The sequence below is a fragment of the Amblyraja radiata genome, chromosome 2 (genome assembly GCF_010909765.2).
Source record: "Amblyraja radiata isolate CabotCenter1 chromosome 2, sAmbRad1.1.pri, whole genome shotgun sequence".
Lineage (NCBI taxonomy): Eukaryota > Metazoa > Chordata > Chondrichthyes > Rajiformes > Rajidae > Amblyraja > Amblyraja radiata.
In genome coordinates, this window is record NC_045957.1 from 109441454 (window position 1) to 109465103 (window position 23650).

General features: G+C 41.5%; 1 protein-coding gene across 1 annotated transcript in view; it reads right to left on the minus strand.

Moving 5' to 3' along the window:
* stt3b (STT3 oligosaccharyltransferase complex catalytic subunit B) overlaps positions 1-23650 on the minus strand; it is a 111076-nt gene that overhangs the window by 26486 nt on the left and 60940 nt on the right. The window contains exons 4-5 of the mRNA XM_033013297.1: positions 16158-16223; positions 12139-12238 (exon numbers count right to left, since the gene is read on the minus strand). Of these exons, the coding sequence (XP_032869188.1) occupies positions 12139-12238; positions 16158-16223 (166 nt within the window). The remainder of the gene's footprint in view (positions 1-12138; positions 12239-16157; positions 16224-23650) is intronic.

Sequence of the window (23650 nt, forward strand, 5' to 3'; positions counted from 1 at the left end):
CCATTGATAAGGCCTCCATCGTCGTCTGTGGCAATGAATTCCACAGCCTCTGAATTCACCACCCTCTGCCTAAAGAAATTCTTCCTTAACTTTCTAAAGGTATGTCCCTTTTTCCCCATGGCTATGGCCTCTGGTCCTAGAATTTCTCACTAGTGAAAACATCCTCTCCACATTCACTCTATCCAGGCCTTTCACTATTCGGTAAGTTTCAATGAGGCGTCCCCTCATCCGTCTAAACTCCAGCCCAGTGCCTTCAAATGGTCTTCACATGTTATTCCTTTGGCCTAAATCATCAAATTCCATAAAAATATCTTGTTCAGCAGGATACATTCTATAAATGACTTATTCAAACACACAAAAACTTGTAAAAATGTACTTCTAAGTACTGGAAAAAGTCCACAAACAAATTAAGATTATTTTTGATTAAGACTGTAAAACATATTTTATTTTACAGAGAAACTTTGAGGAAGAAAGCGATTGTGTCAAGGTATCACAGAGTTTAAAATGCAAACTTCATTCCAAATAAGTAGGTGCATGGCTGTTAACAATTTAATCATTGGGGTTTGACATAGTCAATAAGCAGGATTTTCCACGCAGTAAATTAAAAAAAATTGGAGGACAAAAGATCTTCTAACATTAATTGGGAATGTTGTTATAGCAGTAGTACTTCCAAAATATATTTATTATTGTAAATAGGACAAACAATTTACATAAAACAAGGACCCACAAACAACAGCTAGATAAACAACTAGGTATTTTATTGGCAAAAAACAAATGCTGGAGGAACTCAACGGATCAGGCGACATCTGTGGAGGGATCGTGGATTAGTTCATTGGGAGTTTCAACACAAGCACCCTTATCTTTAATATCTATATTTAACTGGACTTTACTGAATTATATCTTGCACTAAACATTATTGCCTTTATCATGCAAATGTAGAAACATAGAAAAAAGTTGCAGGAGTAGGCCATTCGAGCCAGCACAGCCATTCAATATGATCAAAACTCTGATTATTAATAACCACTTTCTGTTACAGGTGCACAACCTTTTATCCGAAGATCCAAATAACGAAAACCTCCGAAGAGCGGACATTTTTTCGGACCTTGAAGAAAGGTCCTTGAAAACGTTCACCGAGGGCGGCGCGCAGAGGTGACAGCGGAACCTCCGGTCGGCCCTCGAAGAAAGGGGAACTAAATCCCCATTCATAAAAGAGAAGGTGAGGGTATATTGCGCGGGAGGGTTAATAATTGACAATATGCTGCTGCCTGCCCGCTGAGTTAAAAAGTTCCCACGGTAGACTCACGATACACAGTGTATCGTGAGTCTTGCGTGGGAACTTTTTAACTCAGCGGGCAGGCAGCAGCAGATTGTCGCTCCCTTCAGTTTCACCCCACCTACACCCCTCTGCTTCCCGGCCATGTGTGTGACCCCTTCCCTCCCCTCTCCAGCTCCCCGCCCATTGCACCGGCGCGGGGGCTTTGCATTGTCTTCACGTCGGCAATGCCAGCAGGTCAGTGCCAGTCACCGGAGACGTCAGGACCAACGGGACACCGACCCCCAGGCCCACTGCAAGCACGGAGATCCCAGAGACCCACAGCCAGCAGCAGCCCAGCCCCGTTCCAACTCCAGAGGAAAACTGCAAACTGGCCGGAGACGTCAGGACCACCAGAAGCCGCTCCCCGATGGGCCGCTACGGCGACAAGTGGCAGTTCGCCCACAGCCCGAGCTGTGCCCCCTCATCGGGACACCGACCCCCAGGCCCACTGCAAGCACGGAGATCCCAGATCAGCAACTCCAGCCCAGCCCCGCTCCAGCTCCAGAGGAACACGCTCCCCGTATGGGCAGAAGCTGATGGTGTGCAAGGTACGTCTTGTTCTTGGGGTCGCGCAGCTCGGGCTGTGGGCGAACTGCCACTTGTCGCCGTAGTGGCCCATCGGGGAGCGGATTCCTCTGGAGTTGGAGGGGGAGGGGGGTATTGTACTGTTTGATCGCCCCCTACTATCCCAGGGACAGGGAGACAGGACGTTCACCGAGGGTGGCCCGCAGAGGTGACAGCGGAACCTCCGGTCGGTCCTGGAAGAAAGGGGAACTAAATCCCCTTCATAAAAGAGAAGTGGAGGGTATATTGCCCGGGAGGGTATATCGCCTACCTGGAAGAAACTGGACATTTTTTCCAGGATGTCGTCTGCACACCAAAGCTCACCAATGCTCACGTTTGGCGCCAAACGCACGTCGCCTCTGCTGCACACGGATATAAGAGTGTGAAAATGTCGCCTTAGGCCGCCTAAGGGCATGTAGCCCCGCTAGGGTGACATGAGTGCGAGAGGTGATTCAATGCTGCGGTCACATTTACAAATTCAGGAATTCATTCAACACACTGCATTTCATACAGACATTTATTCTGCAAAAAAAAACAACATTGAAGACTCAAACTCGCGACCGAGGAACTGCCGGGATCAAGGCGCAAACTCACGACCTTGCGGATATGAGCCGAGCACTCTACCACTGAGCCAGCCATTAAAATGTACGCTAAAAAATTTCCATTCCGAAGGCTGACAAATTCCGAATTACGAAATGTGTCTGGTCCCAAGGCTTTCGGATAAAAGGTTGTGCACCTGTATTTGCACTTTACCAGTTTATTTATTCATGTGTGTATATATTTATATCATGGTACATGGACACATTTATCTGTTTTGTAGTAAATGCCTACTATTTTCTGTGTGCTTAAGCAAAGCAAGAATTTCATTGTCCTATACAGGGACACATGACAATAAACTCACTTGAACTTGAACTTGATCATATAAAAACAGTATCCCGTTCCTGCTTTTTCCCCACTTGATTCCGTTAGTCCTAAGAGCTAAATCTAACTCTCTCTTGAAACCATCCAGTAAATTGGACTCCACTGCCTTCTGTGGCAGAGAATTCCACAGATTTACAAATTTCTGGGCGAAAAAGATTTTCCTCATCTCAGTCTTAAATGGCCTACCCCTTATTCTTAAGCTGTGACCCCTGGACCTATGTACACTGTATTTTGCAGTTGTTGGTGTTGGTGAGACCGCATTTAGAATATTGTGTTCAGTTCTGGGCACCACGTTATAGGAAAGGTATTGTCAAGCTTTACATTAGAAACGGGAATGGTGCCGGAGGATTGGCGTACTGCGCATGTTGTTCCATTGTTTAAAAAGGGTTCTAAGAGTAAACCTAGCAATTATAGACCTGTTAGTTTGACATCAGTGGTGGGCAAATTAATGGAAAGGATACTTAGAGATAATATATATAAGCATCTGGATAAACAGGGTCTGATTAGAAAGAGTCAACATGGATTTGTGCCTGGGAGGGCATGTTCGACGAAACTTAATGAATTTTTTGAAGAGGTTACTCGGGAAATTGATTGGGGTAAAGCGGTGGATGTTGTCTATATGGACTTCAGTAAGACCTTTGACAAGGTTCCACATGGAAGGTTGGTTAAGAAGGTTCAATTGTTGGGTATTAATAGTGGAGTAGTAAGATGGATTCAACAGTGGCTGAATGGGAGATACCAGAGAGTAATGGTGGATAACTGTTTGTCAGGTTGGAGGCCGGTGACTAGTGGGGTGTCTCAGGGATCTGTGTTGCGTCCACTGTTGTTTGTCATATACATCAATGATCTGGATGATGGTGTGGTAAATTGAATTAGTAAGTATGCAGATGATACTAAGATAGGTGGTGTTGTGGATAATGAAGTAGATTTTCAAAGTCTACAGAGATTTATTCCATTTGGAAGAGTGGGCTGAAAGATGGCAGATGGAGTTTAATGCTGATAAGTGTGAGGTGCTACATCTTGGCAGGACAAATCAAAATAGGACGTACATGGTAAATGGTAGCGAATTGAGGAATGCAGTTGAACAGAGGGATCTAGGAATAACTGTGCATAGTTCCCCGAAGGTGGAATCTCATGTAGATCGGGTGGTAAAGAAAGCTTTTGGTGTGCTGGCCTTTATAAATCAGAGAATTGAGTATAGAAGTTGGGATGTAATGTTAAAATTGTACAAGGCATTGGTGAGGCCAATTCTGGAGTATGGTGTACAATTCTGGTCGCCAAATTATAGGAAAGATGTCAACAAAATAGAGAGAGTACAGAGGAGATTTACTAGAATGGTGCCTGGGTTTCAGCACCTAAGTTACAGAGAAAGGTTGAACGAGATAGATCTTTATTCTTTGGAGCGTAGAAGGTTAAGGGGGGACTTGATAGAGATCTTTAAAATTATGAGAGGGATAGACAGAGTTGACGTGGATAAGCTTTTTCCATTGAGAGTAGGGAAGGTTCAAACAAGAGGACATGATTTGAGAATTAAGGGACAAAAGTTTAGGGGTAACATGAGGGGGAACTTCTTTACTCAGAGAGTGGTAGCTGTGTGGAATGAGCTTTCAGTGGAAGTGGAGAAGGCAGGTTCGATTTTATCATTTAAAAATAAATTGGATAGATATATGGACGGGAAAGGAATGGAGGGTTATGGTCCGAGTACAGGTAGATGGGACTAGGTGTTTCTGTGCTGTAATTGTTATATGGTTATAAGCTTGAAAGAGTTCAGAAAAGATTTACAAGGATACTGCCAGGACTAGAGGGTGTGAGCTATAGGGAGAGGTTAAGTAGGCAGGGTCTGTATTCCATGGAGCGTAGGAGGATGAGGGGAGAACTTAGAGGTATACAAAATCATGAGAGGAATAGATCGGGTAGATGCACAGAGTCTCTTGCCCAGAGTAGGGGAATCGAGGACCAGAGGACATAGGTTCAAGGTGAAGGGGAAAAAATTGAATAGGAATCCGAGGGGTGACTTTTTCACACAGGTGGGTGTATGGAACAAGCTGCCAGAGGATGTAGTTGAGGCTGGGACTATCCCATTGTTTAAGAAACAGTTGGACAGGTACATGGATAGGACAGGTTTGGAGGGTATGGACCAAGCGCAGGCAAGTGGGACTCGGGTAGCTGGGACAATGTTGGCCGGTGTGGGCCGAAGGGCCTGTTTCCACACTGTATCACTCTATGACTCTAAGGCATTAAGTTGAACTTGATAAACGCTGAGTGGAACTCTGTGTTTAAAGCATTTCCCAAATATTTTGTAAGTAACATTTCTGAGTGCATTGGTTGATAAAGAACAAAGCCTGGACAATTTACTGTTAAGATGAATCCCAGCATGTGCCATCCTCTACTCTGCCCATCTGCACCAGTGATGAGAGTGGAACAGCAAGCATTTTGTTCTTCATGCTCCTTTTTTAATGTTGATAGCAATGTTCAATCATTTAATGAAAACTATTTTATACCATGTGGGTTGAATTTAATTTTATCAGGATTTGGCTCAAAGCAGTGTAGGAATTATCACACCATGTATACAATTACGGCTTTATCAACCAATGCATTCAGAAATTGTATTTTAGAAGTATTTGGGAAATGCTGTAAAAGAGAGTTCCATTCAGCTTTCATCAAGTTTGATTTACTGCCTTATTTTTCGCTACAATATTATGAAATTATCCTATTACACCAAACATCAAATTACTGCAAATATTCTCCAAAAACCTTCTGGCCAAGTTTTTTAATGAGCTATCCAGCACAACAGATTTCAACAGCATATGAAAACCTTAATTAGGTAATTAGTTTTCCATTTTGATGTATATCACACAATTCCCAATCACACATACATTGTTGTTCAAGCTGCACAACAGTGAAGTCGTTCTTTCATTAGTATTATTGTTTGCAACTACATTTGCCACCAATATATTTTTCTTCCCCCAATGACAGCAGTTACTTAATTCTACCTTAAAATATTCATATCAAGCCCATCTCAAGAAAATAGGTTCTGAAATATTATTTATTGAATTCATTAATTTTGCAGGATATTTATTTTTAGCCACACTTTGAAGTAACTACAACAATGGAATCTGGCCAAAATATTAAAGTTTGAATAATTGTATGTAATGATACTGTTAAATATGCCTCCCTCACACACACACATACGAGTCTGAGATTTTTTCCTAGTAAGAATTAGTTCCTTTCTTTTGGCCAGATCACCTCGCCACAACAGAAGGTCAAAATCCAACTATAATATTAATATTTGAATACTTGTCTCTCTCTCTCACACACACACGCACACCTGCCCCTGTATATTGCAAATATTAATTCGCAAATAGGCTGGTATGGGGAGAAAATACTAAGTATGGATAGAAAAGGTTGGAGGGGTATGGGAAAATTCAAGCAAATGGCAGAATGCCATCTTGGTTGGTATGGACAATGGTGGGCCAAAGGGCCTGCTTTCAAGCTGCATAGTCTGTGACTTTATGACTTAACTAGACTGAGATTTTTTTTAATCGTGGAATTTGTTTATTTCCTTTCCCCACATTATTCAACTGCAACTTGATGTCAAAATCATGTTCATAATTCATAGGAGCAGAATCAGGCCATTCCGTTCATCGAGTGCACTCCGCCATTCAATCATAGCTGATCTATCTTTCCCTCTCAACCCCATTCTCCTGCCTTCGCCCCATAACCTTTAACACACTTACTAGTCAAGAATCTGTCAATCTCCCCTTTAAAAATAGCCATTGACTTGGCCTCCACAGCAGTCTGTGGCAATGAATTCCACAGATTCACCAGCCTCTGGCTAAATAAATTCCTCCTCATCTCCTTTCAAAATCTATGTGCTTTTATTCTGAGGCTGTGCCCTCTGGTCCTGGACTCTCCCACTAGAGGAAACATCCTCTCGACATCCACTCTATCCAGGCCTTTCACTGTTCGGTAAGTTTCAATGAGGTCTCCCCTCATCCTTCTAAACTCCTGTGTGTACAGGCCCAGTACCATCAAACGCTCATCCTGGACCCTCTCCAATGCTAGCACAGACATCCTCAGAAATTGTGCCCAAAACTGCTCACAAAACATCAAATGCCGTCTGAGCAGTGCCTCAAAACCTCAGCATTACATTCCTGTTTTTATATCGTAGTCCTCTCAAAATAAATGGTAACATTGCATTTGCTTTCCTTCCTATCAACCCAATTAAAATTCACAAAAGATATGATCACATAATTGCAAAATACAGCCACGATTTTTCAGGTGTCATCACAAAGGTTCAGGCTTTAGAATAAAGAGAAAATAAATCCAGTAAATTGCAACTACCTGTTCACAAATTATGAACGAAATATTTGCTGAAAGACTACTGTACATTCTCTCTTAGTGCTATGAAAGTAGCTTCACGACACTGCCTGCAAAACCATCTTCCAATATAATTGGAAGTTTAGCTTAGCATGCACATATCTACTGCATAAGATCAATCACATTTCAAAATATAACAATGTATCTTCACACTTGGACTAATGCTTTCATAAAAAAACAAAAGCCAATTAACTGAATGACACAAACCCAGCAGGAAAGGCACCATTCAGTAATTAAACCACAAGTATACAACATATAAAGCTTTGTGAAAGTGTTTAGCATTGCCATCTTTATCAACACACATGTGGTGAAAAACAGCATTTAAGAATAATAAATAATTTATTTCACCCATGAGGATATAGAATGAATGAATAAGTTTATTGGCCACGTATGTACGCATACAAGAAATTTGCCTTGGTGCTCCACTCACAAGTAACAACACGACATATAGTAAACCATTAAGAATAAAATGGTTCTTAATAATTTTATTAAAATAAAACATTATAGTTTGAACATGTGAATGACATAAAATACCAGTGCAAAAGGAGGCTGCAGACCTACACAAGTCAGCTATACTATGCTGACTTGCTCTTCAGGGCTGGAGGCTTGAGTTTTTCACCCTCCTGGAGCTTCTATTATTACCTTTAATGACTGAGCACTATATTGCGTATCGCTTCAGAGCAGTACCCCGGCCTCACCTCGGCTCCTCTGACCACCTCTCTGTAATGCTCATCCCAGCCTATAAGCCCCTTCTGATCAGAGAGAAACCTACTGTGAAGCAGGTTAGAGTCTGGTCTGAGGGAGCTACAGAAGCACTCCAGGACTGCTTTGAGTGCACGGACTGGGACATGTTCAGGACAGCAGCCACTCATAACGAACACATCAATGTGGATGAGTATGCCATGTCAGTGTCGGGCTACATACAGAAGTGCATGGAGGACGTCACTGTCATCAGGAACATCACAACCCGGGCCAACCACAAACCTTGGATTACTGCAGAGGTGCGTGCCATGCTGAAAGCACGAAATGCGGCTTTTAAATCTGGTGATTTGGGAGCTCTGAGAACAGCGAGATCCAACCTCAACCGCGAAATTAAGAAAGCAAAGCGCGCCCACGGACAGAAAATCCAGGGTTTCTTCCAGGATGATACCAACACCAGGAACATGTGGGAAGGCATCCGGGCCATAACAAACTACAAGGCACCTCAGATGTCTTGTAAGGATGACACAGACTTTCTAAATGAACTAAATAATCATTTCGGCAGGTTTGAGGCACTAAACACCACTACAGTGAGGAAATTAGAGCCTCAACCAGGAGAACAGACACTGTCTTTTGAAACTGCTGAAGTCCGCAAAATCCTGGAGGGTATTGACCAGCGAAAGGCAGCCGGACCGGATAACATACCGGGGCGTCTGCTTAGGGGATGTGCCGACCAGCTGGCTCTGGTTCTGACAGACATTTTTAACATCTCCCTGAACCAGGCCATTGTTCCATCATGTTTCAAGACAGCCACCATCATACCAGTTCCCAAAAAGTCTACAATAACCTGCCTGAATGATTACCGCCCCGTAGCACTCACACCAATAATAATGAAGTGCTTTGAGAGGCTTATTAAGCAGCACATGGTCTCTAAACTCCCCTCCAGTTTTGACCCGTTCCAGTTTGCTTATCGCCCGAACCGCTCCACAGAGGATGCTATTTCCTCTGTAGTCCACCTGAGCCTACAACACCTGGAGGAGAGGAACACCCACGTGCGGATGCTGTTTGTTGATTTCAGCTCAGCATTTAACACGATAATCCCCCAGCATCTGGTGAGCAAACTGGCACCCCTAGGTTTCAATACCATACTATGCAACTGGATCCTGGATTTCCTTTCTGAAAGACCCCAGTCTGTGCGGGTGGGGAAGAACACCTCCTCGGTCATCACACTGAGCACCGGATCCCCTCAGGGCTGTGTCCTGAGTCCGCTGCTCTTCACATTGATGACACATGACTGTGTCGCCAGGTCCACTACTAACCATATCATCAAATACGCGGATGACACAACAGTAGTGGGCCTCATCCGCAATAACGACGACCAGGCATATAGAGAGGAGGTGGAACAGCTCGTGAGCTGGTGCAGCAGGAACAACTTTCTCCTAAATGTGAACAAAACCAAGGAGATTGTCGTCGATTTCAGAAGGAAAATTCAGCCCAGTCACACTCCACTTTGCATCAACAACTCAGCAGTGGAGCAGGTGAAAAAGATCAAGTTCCTGGGGGTGCATATAACGGACACCTTAAACTGGTCCACAAACATCACATCTCTGGCAAAACGGGCACAGCAGCGTTTGTACTTCCTCCGCAGGTTGAGAAGTTTACACCTCCACCCTCCCATCCTCGCCACTTTCCACAGAAGCACAATTGAGTCGGTCATGACCAGCTGCATCTCTACGTGGTGCGGCAGCTGTACAGCTGCGGACTGGAAGTGCCTTCAGAGAGTGGTGAGGACAGCGGAAAAAATCATTGGGACTTCTCTTCCTTCAATCATGGACATGGGGTACAAGCGCTGTCTGATTAGAGCTAAGGGCATTACCAGAGCCCCCACACACCCACAATTCGGACTGTTTATACTGCTTAACTCTGGGAGGAGGTACCGCAGCATGAAGAGCGGGACAACCAGGTTCTGCAACAGCTTCATCCCCCAGGTCATAAGATTACTGAACAATCAACAAAACCGAGGCTAGAACTTTTTAAATATCGACACTTTTTAAAAAACTTTTTATATATATTTATTTTACAGAACCATGCACATGAGGCATTTTTATGGACGCACCTAGCACTTTTACTTTTACTATTTACCTGATTGGAGAGTCAAATGCAACGAAATTTCGTTCAAGGTGCACTGTGTCTAGGTGTATATCTGAATGACAATAAAGTTTTCATTCATTTCATTCATTCATTCATTCATTCATTCATTCATTCATTCTATTATTACCTTTAATGACTGAGCACTATATTGCGTATCGCTTCCGGAATCCTGGAGCCACTCTCTGTACTTTACTTTCTTTCATAGATAACAATTTCCAGAATTCAGCTAATAGCGTACTTCAAATAGCCGAGAATTACAGAGTATGCCAATACTCACTGCCAATTTAACTCCAAGGGGGAATTTGGATTTTCAAATCCAAGAATAATGGTCAGATTTGGAAGGATATCAAAGCTACTGGTGTTTGCAAATGTCACTCCATACTACAACAGGATCTCCACTTATGTGTAGTTAAAGGTAGACAAAAGTATTGGAGAAACCCTCAGCGGGTGCGGCAACATCTATGGAGCAAAGGAAATAGATGCTCCATAGATGCTGCCGCACCAGCTGAGTTTCTCCAGCACTTTTGTATATATTTCCTTCACTCATAGATGCTGCCGCACCCGCTGAGTTTCGCCAGCACTTTTCCAGCATCTGCAGTTCCTTCTTAAACTATATGTAATTAAACATAGTTTTCCTCAAACTTGCTGGTGCACCTACACAAGCTTCTTGTTTTTAATATTTGCTGGTGCAAGCAAACTGAAATCTCTAGGATATAAAATTTCGGATTTTTTTTAACCAATATCCCCTACACTTAGTACTGGGATGTCTAAATTAGTTAAACGACTTAGTATTCAACAAACTTTGCCCATCAAACTTATGTTTTTTGATCCTAACAAAAATATGCAGACACAGGAGACTGCAGACATTGGAATCAGACATTTTTAGAGTTTAGTGATACAGCACAAAAAAGGCCCTTTGGCTCATCGATCACCCTTACACTAGTTCTATGTTATCCCATTTTCACATCCCACACACTAGGGGAGATTTTCAGAAGCCAATTAACCTACACCATTGCATGCCTTTGGAATGTGGGAGGAAACAGGAGCACCCAGAGAAAACCCACGCGGTCACAGGGAGCGTGTACAAACTCAGTTCAGATAGCACCCATAGTCAGGATCGAACCTGGATCTATGGTACTGTGAGGCAGCAGCTCTACCACTGCGTGACTTTGCAGTGGTGTACGATTTCAACCCGAGAGATCGAAAGTTCCTCCCTCCCCTCCCGCCATCCCATGATGTTACTTGATTTGCTGAGTTCCGGCAACAGATTATTTTTGTTGCACATAACAAATGTATTCAGGTAAAAGTTAGAACCTACAAAAATAAAACCCCTCATTTCAAGTTATTTCATTTTTCTGTTGCAACTTTAATATGTACTTCATTCCTTAGTAAACATTATAGAGAAGTTAAATATGTCAAGGAAATACGCCTTGATGTGCTGTCTGGGAATTTTGCACTGTGATTGTCTATTCAGTCTGCCCAATGGCATGCCAACCACAGAAGGTATTCCATTGTACTTTCAATTGAAAGAGATGGCAGAAAAATGCCATGCCCTCACCAAAAACATTTATTACATCTTTGTGGGAACTTGTTTCCTCACCAGAGCGAGGTGCGATTTATTTGCTACTGACTCCATATTCTGGGTCAGTTTTCTAACAACTACCATTCAATTGACTCCATACATACACACATTGCTTTCGTAGAGCAGGCCCTGTACTGAGCAGTGTGTAGCCTCATAACAGGTAGCAGTTATTCCAGTAATGACCCTTCAGGTCCTCTTGTGATAACCTGGATAGTAGTAGCAACTGTGCAGAACTGCATCGAATAAATTAGCCAATTTGAAGTTGAAAGTCACCTGAAGGAAAATTACATTGGCCCCATGTTCATGACATCCATGATTTTAACTGTAAACCACCATCGCTGAATTAGTTTCAATCTAATATGGATGAAGCCTAGATATCACAAGAGGGCTTCAGACCCCAGACTGCCATCTGTTACTCCACGGTAGATCAAAGTTGGCCAATATATTAGGATACATTCTAAAATAACCACACTAAGGTAATCAGTGGTAGGACGAATAACTTAAGTCTGTAGATTTCTTTACTGACCTATATAAACCCTTCTGCTGAATCTCTGCATCAGTAGCAATACAAATACATGTAGTGGGATAAGGTTGATGATGAACACATATCCACCCCATGCTGATACCTGAAATCAAGGTGCAAAAATAAAAATTAATATAAAATACGTAAATCTTCAATGCTTGACAGACAAAAAAAAACAGATGGTTCTCAAGACCAGTACTGAACCATGAAGACTTCACTTGATATGTTCTATGCCTCTGAGTTTCAGTTTTGGCTTTTGGTCCCTTGAGCTAAAACACTTAGGGTTGGGAATGTGTTTTATCTTTCTCAATTGACGTGATAGTTGACAACGTTTCGTAACGTTGTTGAATTTAGGTAAAGAATGGAAAACCTAAGCCACAAATTAATTTCACTCACTAGGTAAACAAAATATTAGCAACCAAATACTTAAACCGTGTAAAAACAAGGAACTGCAGATGCAAGTTTACAAAAAAAGACAAAGTGCTGGAGTAACTCGATGGGTCAGGCAGCATCTCTTGGAGAACATGGATAAGCGACGTTTATTATTCAGAACCCTTCTTCTGAAGAAGTGATAATGAGTGATAGCGAAGTGGTAGGTCTTTATTTAAGAGCTCAGATGGTACATAGAAACATAGAAATTAGGTGCAGGAGTAGGCCATTCGGCCCTTCGAGCCTGCACCGCCATTCAATATGATCATGGCTGATCATCCAACTCAGTATCCCGTACCTGCCTTCTCTCCATACCCTCTGATCCCCTTAGCCACAAGGGCCACATCTAACTCCCTCTTAAATATAGCCAATGAACTGGCCTCGACTACCCTCTGTGGCAGGAAGTTCCAGAGATTCACCACTCTCTGTGTGAAAAAAGTTCTTCTCATCTCGGTTTTAAAGGATTTCCCCCTTATCCTTAAGCTGTGACCCCTTGTCCTGGACTTCCCCAACATCGGGAGCAATCTTCCTGCATCTAGCCTGTCCAACCCCTTAAGAATTTTGTAAGTTTCTATAAGATCCCCTCTCAATCTCCTAAATTCTAGAGAGTATAAACCAAGTCTATCCAGTCTTTCTTCATAAGACAGTCCTGACATCCCAGGAATCAGTCTGGTGAACCTTCTCTGCACTCCCTCTATGGCAATAATGTCCTTCCTCAGATTTGGAGACCAAAACTGTACGCAATACTCCAGGTGTGGTCTCACCAAGACCCTGTACAACTGCAGTAGAACCTCCCTGCTCCGGTACTCAAATCCTTTTGCTATGAAAGCTAACATACCATTCGCTTTCTTCACTGCCTGCTGCACCTGCATGCCCACTTTCAATGACTGGTGTACCATGACACCCAGGTCTCGCTGCATCTCCCCTTTTCCTAGTCGGCCACCATTTAGATAATAGTCTGCTTTCCTGTTTTTGCCACCAAAATGGATAACCTCACATTTATCCACATTATACTGCATCTGCCAAACATTTGCCCACTCACCCAGCCTATCCAAGTCACCTTGCAGTCTCCTAGCATCCTCCTCACAGCTAACACTGCCCCCCAGCTTAGTGTCATCCGCAAACTTGGAGATATTGCCTTCAATTCCCTCATCCAGATCATTAATATATATTGTAAATAGCTGGGGTCCCAGCACTGAGCCTTGCGGTACCCCACTAGTCACTGCCTGCCATTGTGAAAAGGACCCGTTTACTCCTACTCTTTGCTTCCTGTTTGCCAGCCAGTTCTCTATCCACATCAATACTGAACCCCCAATGCCGTGTGCTTTAAGTTTGTAAACTAATCTCTTATGTGGGACCTTGTCGAAAGCCTTCTGGAAGTCCAGATACACCACATCCACTGGTTCTCCCCTATCCACGCTACTAGTTACATCCTCGAAAAATTCTATAAGATTCGTCAGACATGATTTACCTTTTGTAAATCCATGCTGACTTTGTCCAATGATTTCACCACTTTCCAAATGTGCTGCTATCCCATCTTTAATAACTGACTCTAGCAGTTTCCCCACTACCGATGTTAGACTAACTGGTCTGTAATTCCCCGTTTTCTCTCTCCCTCCCTTCTTAAAAAGTGGGGTTACGTTTGCTACCCGCCAATCCTCAGGAACTACTCCAGAATCTAAAGAGTTTTGAAAGATTATTACTAATGCATCCACTATTTCTGGAGCTACTTCCTTAAGTACTCTGGGATGCAGCCTATCTGGCCCTGGGGATTTATCGGCCTTTAATCCATTTAATTTACCCAACACCACTTCCCGGCTAACCTGGATTTCACTCAATTCCTCCAACTCCTTTGACCCGCGGTCCCCTGCTATTTCCGGCAGATTATTTATGTCTTCCTTAGTGAAGACGGAACCAAAGTAGTTATTCAATTGGTCCGCCATATCCTTGTTCCCCATGATCAACTCACCTGTTTCTGACTGCAAGGGACCTACATTTGTTTTAACTAATCTCTTTCTTTTCACATATCTATAAAAACTTTTGCAGTCAGTTTTTATGTTCCCTGCCAGTTTTCTTTCATAATCTATTTTTCCTTTCCTAATTAAGCCCTTTGTCCTCCTCTGCTGGTCTCTGAATTTCTCCCAGTCCTCCGGTATGCTGCTTTTTCTGGCTAATTTGTACGCATCATCCTTCGCTTTGATACTATCCCTGATTTCCCTTGTTATCCACGGATGCACTACCTTCCCTGATTTCTTCTTTTGCCAAACTGGGATGAACAATTTTTGTAGTTCATCCATGCAGTCTTTAAATGTCTTCCATTGCATATCCACCGTCAACCCTTTTAGAATTAATTGCCAGTGAATCTTGGCCAATTCACGTCTCATACCCTCAAAGTTACCTTTCTTTAAGTTCAGAACCATTGTTTCTGAATTAACAATGTCACTCTCCATCCTAATGAAGAACTCAACCATATTATGGTCACTCTTGCCCAAGGGGGCACGTACAACAAGACTGCTAACTAACCCTTCCTCATTACTCAATACCCAGTCTAAAATAGCCTGCTCTCTCGTTGGTTCCTCTACATGTTGATTTAGATAACTATCCCGCATACATTCCAAAAAATCCTCTTCCTCAGCACCCCTGCCAATTTGATTCACCCAATCTATATGTAGATTGAAGTCACCCATTATAACGGTTTTGCCTTTGTCGCACGCATTTCTAATTTCCTGTTTGATACCATCTCCAACTTCACTACTACTGTTAGGTGGCCGGTACACAACACCCACCAGCGTTTTCTGCCCCTTAGTGTTTCGCAGCTCTACCCATACCGATTCCACATCCTGCAAACTAATGTCCTTCCTTTCAGGGTTCATGGGGGGGAATCTTCAAAGTGCATTTTTTTGTGGTGTGTGCTTGGAGCTTTTAGTTGATCAAGTTTTTTGTTGATATTAAATTTGATATCTGAAGCTGCAGTTCTGGCCAAATCTAAATTGACCATCAGTGAGTATATTATTGATGAGTAGGTGTTATTCCATAGCATTTGTATTGCCAATCGGTTTGCTGATAATGAACAGTTGAAAAATTGGGTAATAATTAGATTTCACATGATTTTAGTGGACTTGACATGTCTGCGTACCTTTCCACACTTTTGGAGAGATACCTGCGGAGCATGTGCGCTGGAACAACTTGACAAGGGGCACAGCTAGCTCTGAACCATGACCAGAAATGCAGACAGAAAAGATATCAAGGTCCAAGGCTTCATGATGTCCACTGGTTATTATACCACGTGGTGTAAACTGAAATGATTGAAGATTAGCGTCCTTGATAATTAATCCTCAAGATCCTTGTGGATCGCCCACACATATTAGGCAGTGACATATACGGGATATACCCACATAATCATTAAGCTATCCCTGAATCACTAGAAACATCATCTTTTTACAACAAAAAATAGGAAATGGTGCTCTGGGAAGAGGACAAAATAGCATGCACAAGCTTTATTCATACAAGTAACAAGAGAAGCACACTCCATCAAATTATTTTTAGCATTAATAGAACTCCATGGAATAAGAAAACAGGATTAGATCTCTTACCATGTAAAAGTATGACAAGCAGCAACATATAGTCCAGAAAACAGATCCCGTTTTCACAGATTTGACCTGAAATGAATAATGCAAAGTTAAGCTAAACATTACAACTAAAGAATTACTGCATATCTTTCATCATTAAAAGGCAAAGGAAACTTTTTTCACTCTTTTGATTCAAAACCACTGATACATCCTGAAAAATTCAGGTCAGTCGGCAAAATTTTTTTTAACGTGACTGACATAAATGAAGGGAAATTTTGAACTTTCTGCAAAAAGAACATAAAACATGCAAAAATAGATACCCTGCTGTAGGATAGTACAATTTACTCCGGCAATTGTGTGAAATACAGCAATTCTATATGGTGTAAGGGATGAGGGCTAATGACAAAAAGTTAACTGCAAAGTTATAAATGTGGAAGCCTTGGGAACTCCACTGAAAATTCTTCTTTATTCTCCTTATCTTCCTTATTCTCCTCCTCTTCTTACTAAAAATGAAGTCACATTCCAAGTAGTTCAAGTTCAAGTTCACATTTATTATCACATGCACCAATTAAGGTACAGTGATATTTGAGTTACCATACAGCCATACAAGTAAAAAGAATGCAATACACAAGAAATTTAACATAAACATCCACCACAGTGGAATCAACATTCCTCACTGTGATAGAAAGCAACAAAGTTCAGTCATCTTCCTCCTTTGTTCATCCATGGTCGGGGCCTTTGACGACGGTCCACTGTACAAGCCCTCTCATCGGGATGATGGGACTCTGGCATCGGGATGGATAAGAACACTCCGCGGCATGGAGCTCCCGAGTCGGCCTTTTCTTACCGGAGAACGCAGGCTTCACGGTGATAAAGTCCACAGGCCCCGCGGCCGGAGCTCCTTCACTGGCAATCCTCGGCAAAGGATCGCCCGCTCCGCGATGGTAAGTCCGTGCCGTGCTTGCGACTTGAAGCTCTGGGCTAAGTCTCAAGGAAAGGCCGCACCAATCCAGTTGTTAGGCCGCAAGGGGGGGGGGGGTGGGGGGGGGAGGAACGGGACGGAAAAAGGTCACATCGCCGTCGAGGTAAGTGACTGAAAACGGTTTCCTCCTATTCCCCACCCCCCACATAAGACATACGGAGAAACATTAAAACATACATTTTAAACACACTGAAATAACAAAAAAGTCAAAATAACACACAGGCTGCTGGCGAGGCTGCCATCTCGGCACCACTTTCAGGTTATCAGGTTTAAGATTTTTGAGTTTTAAACCTGAAAAGAATCCCAAGATCAGATCAAACTTTTCTCCATTGTTTGTATCTGATACAATTCAGAGCTCTGCTCAAAACATGTAGTATTCAATATGTCAGTCATCTGATATAGCAAAGCAATACCTATTTTCATGCAAGATTACATTATTTTCCATCCAATTAACCAGCTATCAAAGACAGAAACTGCTGTTTCGACTGAAGTGATCAATCTTCCTTAGACTACTACCCTATTTTGGCAACTTAAAAGTAAAAACTAAATTAAGAGGAATATCTAGTATGTACAGTGATTTAGAGCATAAAAGAAAAATATTTCAAATAAATAAACCAAATTTTCTCCATTGACCCCAGCCTGTCTGGTTTTGGTGGAGTAGGAGCTTGTTGGAGGTGCTCAGCAGCTGCAAACATGGCATCTGCTCTCAAATTACGTACCATGTTAGATTTGGCAATGTAATCCACCAACTCCTCATTCATTCAAATGGAGTATATACAGTTGTGTGGAGTAAAGGAAAGTAAGGTTAGGCTTCAAATTTTTTTTTACTCTGTTTACTGTGAAGTTTCCAAATATTTAAAAGTGTTGTAGATATTTTCAAATTATTTAATTTAATTTGTTTGATGTATTAATGACTTTTTCATTAATTTCATTGGGACTTTTGAAGTCCCACTTTGGATCTTAACAAACGAGTCTAGAATGTGCCAAAAAAGTGTTCTTCGGGGTTAAGTTTCAGCAAATTCAGAAGAATAGCATATTTTTGCAATGCGTGGATGGCAAGCCCAGCAGTGAAATGAAGACCATCTACTCTCTTGAGGAACACACAGATTACACTGATACAACCATTATTAACGTGCAGAAGCAAGGTATTAAATGGAGTCACGGTGCTTTGCTTCCAGTTGAAGGATAACAAAGCGATACAAGATTTGGTGAAGAAACAAGGCAGGTGAAAGCATCTAAATGATGGCAAATGCTTTATGCCGCTAGGAACAGCATTATTGCTGCATCAATCAAAGCATATATCATGGTATTGGACACTGAAACAGAGTTTACTTGAACATCTTCTACTTAAAAATGCACATATATTTCTCAGTCTAGCTCCAATGATGAGCCTTAACATAACAGTAATTTGTACTGTTCCAATGAAGCTATGCATTATCTAGAATTTTTTTGAAGAAACAACAAAATATATTGGTGAGGGTGATGTAATCTACATGGACTTCAGGATAGGTTAGGCCTTCGACAATGTACCACATTGGAGACTGATCCAAAAGGTTAGAGCCCATTTAAGTCAGGGCAAGTTGGTAAATTGGATTCAGAATTGACTTGATAATGGAACGCTGAGTATAATGGTGGAGGGTTGTTTTTGTGATAGGAAATCTGCAATTTTTGATCTACCACATAGATTACAGTTGGAATTCTTACTGTTGGTTATATACATTAACCATTTGGATATGAATGCAGGAGGGATGATTAGTAAATTTTCAGATGATATAAAAATTGATGGCAAGTATGAGTCGTAGGTTACAGGTGATGTTGATCAGTTGGTGAAATGAATCTATTGGGTCAACTGCAGACAGAATTTAATCCTAATTAGTGCAAAGACATAAAAATATAAATACAGAGATGTTATGGTACAAATCGATAAAACACTAATTAGGCTGAATGTGCAGTTCTGATCGATATACCATGGAAGGACATGATTTCATTGGTAAAGTAAATGACAATTGTTATATAGAGTGACTTTATAAGTTGGGTTTGTTTTCTTTGGAGCAGAAGCGGCCGAAGGGGAACAATTGGAAAATTACGAGGCATCGGAAAAGTGGATAGTAAGAATCCTTTCCGCATAGTGCCTAAAATCAGACAGCATAGACTTGTGGTAGGAAGCGAGAGGAAACATGAGGAAGAATGCTTTCACCCAGCGTGGTTATGAACTAGTACGCATGGCTGAGTGGAGAACAGGCACTCTCACAGCATTTAAGTTCACAAGTTATAGGTGTAGAATTGGGCCATTCGGCCGATCGAGTCTACTCCGCCATTCAATCATGGCTGATCTCTGCCACCTAATCCCATTTTCCTGCCTTCTCCCCATAACCCTTGACACCAGTTCTAATCAAGAACTTGTCTATCTCTGCCTCAAAAATATTCACTGACTTGGACTTGGCCTCTACAGCCCTCTGTGGCAATGAGTTCCACAGATTAACTACCCTCTGACTTAAGTATCTAGGTGTGCACTTGAATCAGCAACACCGAGAAAGATATGGACATAGTGCTGGAATATGTGATTAGTAGAGGTAGACACTTGATGGTCGGCTAGGACATGATGTGCATTATACATGTTCCTGTGTTGTGCAATTCTATGACCGCATGACCTAGTGTATTGCAACCAAATTTCCTGATCACACAGGAAGCTATGCGGGCAGCAAAGTGGTGCAGCTTGTTGGCCTGCTGCCTCTCAGAGCCAGACACCCGGGTTCAATTGTGAACGCAGGTCTGTCCGTGTGGAGTTTGCACATTCTCCCCGTGGCTGCGTGGGTTTCCTCCAGGTGCATGAGTTTTCTCCCACATCTCAAAAACCTGCGGGATCATACGTTAATTGGTCGCTATAAAATTGAATATATAAGATGCAAAAGCGGGATAACATAGAACCAATATGAATGGGTTATCGATTGGTGCTGTGGCTTTGGCGGGCTTTCCAAATAAATGCAAATTGTACCTGGAAAGGATGATAAAGTCTGCATAGGGATGTAGATGGGTTAACCAACTAAATATACATTTGTTGGATGGGGCATAATGTGAGGAAATGTGAGGTTATCCCCTTTGGCTGGAAGATTTGAAAATAATATTGTTTACATGGAGAAAACTTACATGTTGTGGAAATCAATAACAAGATCTCTACCAATTATTTCCTTCCACAGCTTGGACTGCTAAATACCTCAGTAAACACAGTTAACATGCAGGTAGAACATCTATTTGAGAAGTCAGTGAAATGTAAAAATTAATTAAAAAGGAGATGCTGTACAAATATGTGGAAATGTTGCTATGACTGTACATGCACAAACAAGACAACACCTAACGTACTTCATGCTCTTTGATTTCTGATTTAAACAAGGATATACTTGCATTAGAGGCACATGATTAATTCCAGGAGTAGGCAAGTTGACCTATGAAGGTTTGTTTTGTGCATTAATTTTCAAACAAACCGTTTTGACCATTTAAGAGTTAATGTGCTTATTACGGAAATTGCATCCGAGTTACTCAATTTCAATGAGTGCTGCATTAAGGCGTCACCGCTGCAAAGTACATTAATGGCACAACACTCTGCCACTCTATCCCACCCCTTTCTGCAGCATTTCTCGTGCTTGGTGAAAGGTCATCAGCTCGAGATGCAAACTATTTCTTTTCCAACATAAGTTGCCAAATCATCTTCATCGTTTTCCATTTTAATTTTGGACGAATATCAATTAATAGAATTGAAGAAATTTTTTAAAGAAAGCCATTTGTCTCATCACGTCTCTTCTGGTTGAAAAAGACTTGCCGAACCTAGTTAGTTGCATCTTCTACCCCTCGGTCTCTAATCCAGCCAGTCGTCGCTCTTCAAGTACAAATCAAGTAGTGTTTAAATGTGATGCGGTTTCTAACTCTATCATGCTTTCAGGGGGTGCATTTCAGGTCTTCATCACACCGAGTGAAATTTTTATTCCTAAATTTCCCTCTAATCCAATTACTTTAATTTGATTCATGCTAATTTTAACCCCCGAGTCAGAAAATAGGTTCTTCAATTAAGTATCTCTTTAACTTCATGTTACAAAGAAAATAATCTTTCCTCAGAGCTACATTTTCCAGTCAGGCTGTATCTTTGCAAGTCTTCTCTGCACCTTCTCCAGTGCAATCAATATCTTTCCACTACCATAATCTGCAAAACACCTTAAATGTTTATAGATAATTGCATTTTCAGTAATCATGCTTTATATTTCAGTACATTTTTAATTTTTCCACATGAATAACATAGGTAATGCTATTTTTTTACATCGCTGATAGAAGTAGGAAACCGAATAAATGGCATAAGCCCCAAATTAACATAAATGAATGGGAATTATCATAACCACAATGGCAAGAAAGGGAAGAAATTGCAGATTACTTGCACTTGACCATCTTATCGCCACCACCCATAAACAAGTTCTAATTTTCATCTTTTGTTCATTAGTCAGGCACACCCCACAATTACATTTTGCTCTGTATTGGGAGGTATTACTGCTTTGGATGTAGGTATTTTAATCCAGTTCATTTTTTAAAAATAATTTGAGTGATGATGCACAGAAACAGCCCCTTCGGCCCAGCTCGTCCATGCCAACCAAGGTCCCCCATCTAAGATCGTCCCGTTTGGCACTTGCCCCTCTAAGCCCTTCATAGCAATGTAGCCATCGAAGAGTCTTTTAAATGCTGTTATAGTATCTGACTCAACGACCGCCTATGGCAGTTCGTTCCATATACCCACCACCCTTTGAGTGGAAAAGATTGGCCCTCAGATTCGTATTAAATATTGCCTCTCTCGCATTCCCCTATCGTGGGTAAAAGACTTTGTCAGTGTTTTTTAAAGAAGTTGGAAATATCTCAGGTGTGACGTCTATGGTGAGAATAATATCTCTCTCGTCACCAAAACTGTGGCTGGCACCATTTCTATCATCAGCCCACTATTGCTTCTAGCTTTGTATTTTGCAGCATGCAAAATTCTCTGAACAGAGAAGAGCTCTGAATAGATAGATGAGGTTTCTTTTCTAAGATTTCTTGACATATTTCCAAACTAGTAATAGTTATGTGCATTCTGCTTCCTTAATCCTGAGGGACTGAAGTTTGTTTTAAATCACTTTACTGCCAACAAGTCTAGTGAAATATTGTGTTCAATCGCTTCGAGAAAAGTGATTTGACTTTAAGATAAACATCAAAGATGCATGCCATGAAAGCAATAAGGTAAGAGAAATGAGTGCAATTTAGTAATGGATTGCAGTTTGTCTTTGAACAGAATTTAAAGGCTATCCCTCAGTGTATAGATTTTTTTCCTCTATAGACTACATAGTGAATTCCATTCTTATTCAGTATTGTTCAGTATTCACCAACCATGGGTGTTTGCTCTATTGTAAGTAAAGTCAACCAGATTCACAACCTCAACTTAGATAAATCTATTGACATACAGAACCTGTCTGAAATCTGGTTCACAGTGATAATGAATTCCCTTTGACCACAGGTCTTCTGTTGGACTTTGCATTCAATGTGTAGCTTTGGTATTCGTGCTTTCTGTATTGGGCCCCATCCTGAATGATAATTCCACTTTACGAGCACTCCTACCCATCCTTTACCACATCAATACGAGTCAAGAGTGTTTTATTGTCATATGTCCACTAACGGAACATTGAAATTCTTAATTGCAGCAGATATGCAAGCATAATACTCTGTAAAACCTATAATAAACATTCAGACACGTATAAAATTAAAGTGCTGTAGGAAGTACGAACTCAGCAGGTCAGGCTGCATCTGTAAAGGGAAATGGCTGACGTGTTTTGCGTCATGACCTTTCTTCAGACTGAATTATTCTTTTTTGGGAATTTTGAATTACTCTACTATGGCTTTTGGCAGTGTTTTATAAAGTTTTATGATAACAAAGTTTTACCATGAAGTCAATTATCCCACATGCCTTCTTCACCAGCTTATCTACTTATGCTGCAACCAGGGATTCTTGTTCCTCAAAATTACAAGGGCTTTCCCATTCATTGCCTATATTCTTCCCTTATTAGTTGTTCCAAAGTGCATCCCAGGGTTCAAAAGCAGTAAGCAATTGAAAAAAGGAAGAGGTAGGATTTATTTTCTCCTTCCTACTTTTCACTTGTTTAAAACTTCATCGACAAAGGTAAATTTCTCCCGGTTAGAAATAAAACACCTACGTCCTACCATTTTACCATCAACTCTGAACCCGCAGGACTCCACGCAATCTTGTTTTATCTCAACAATTCCACATCCCTACAATCAGATGTGACAATGTTTCTCTCATCTTCTATATGGGAGAGTGACAGAAATATCATATACCAGGTTCAAACTTGCTTGTGTTTCATTTAAGGTTTGCCAAGTGGCTCCACTGAATCACTGAATTCATTTGAGAAATTTCAAATGATCAATAATTTTTCAAAGTTGCCTATTTCCTTCGCTCCATAGATGCTGCCTCACCCGCTGAGTTTCTCCAGCATTTTTGTCTACCAATAAT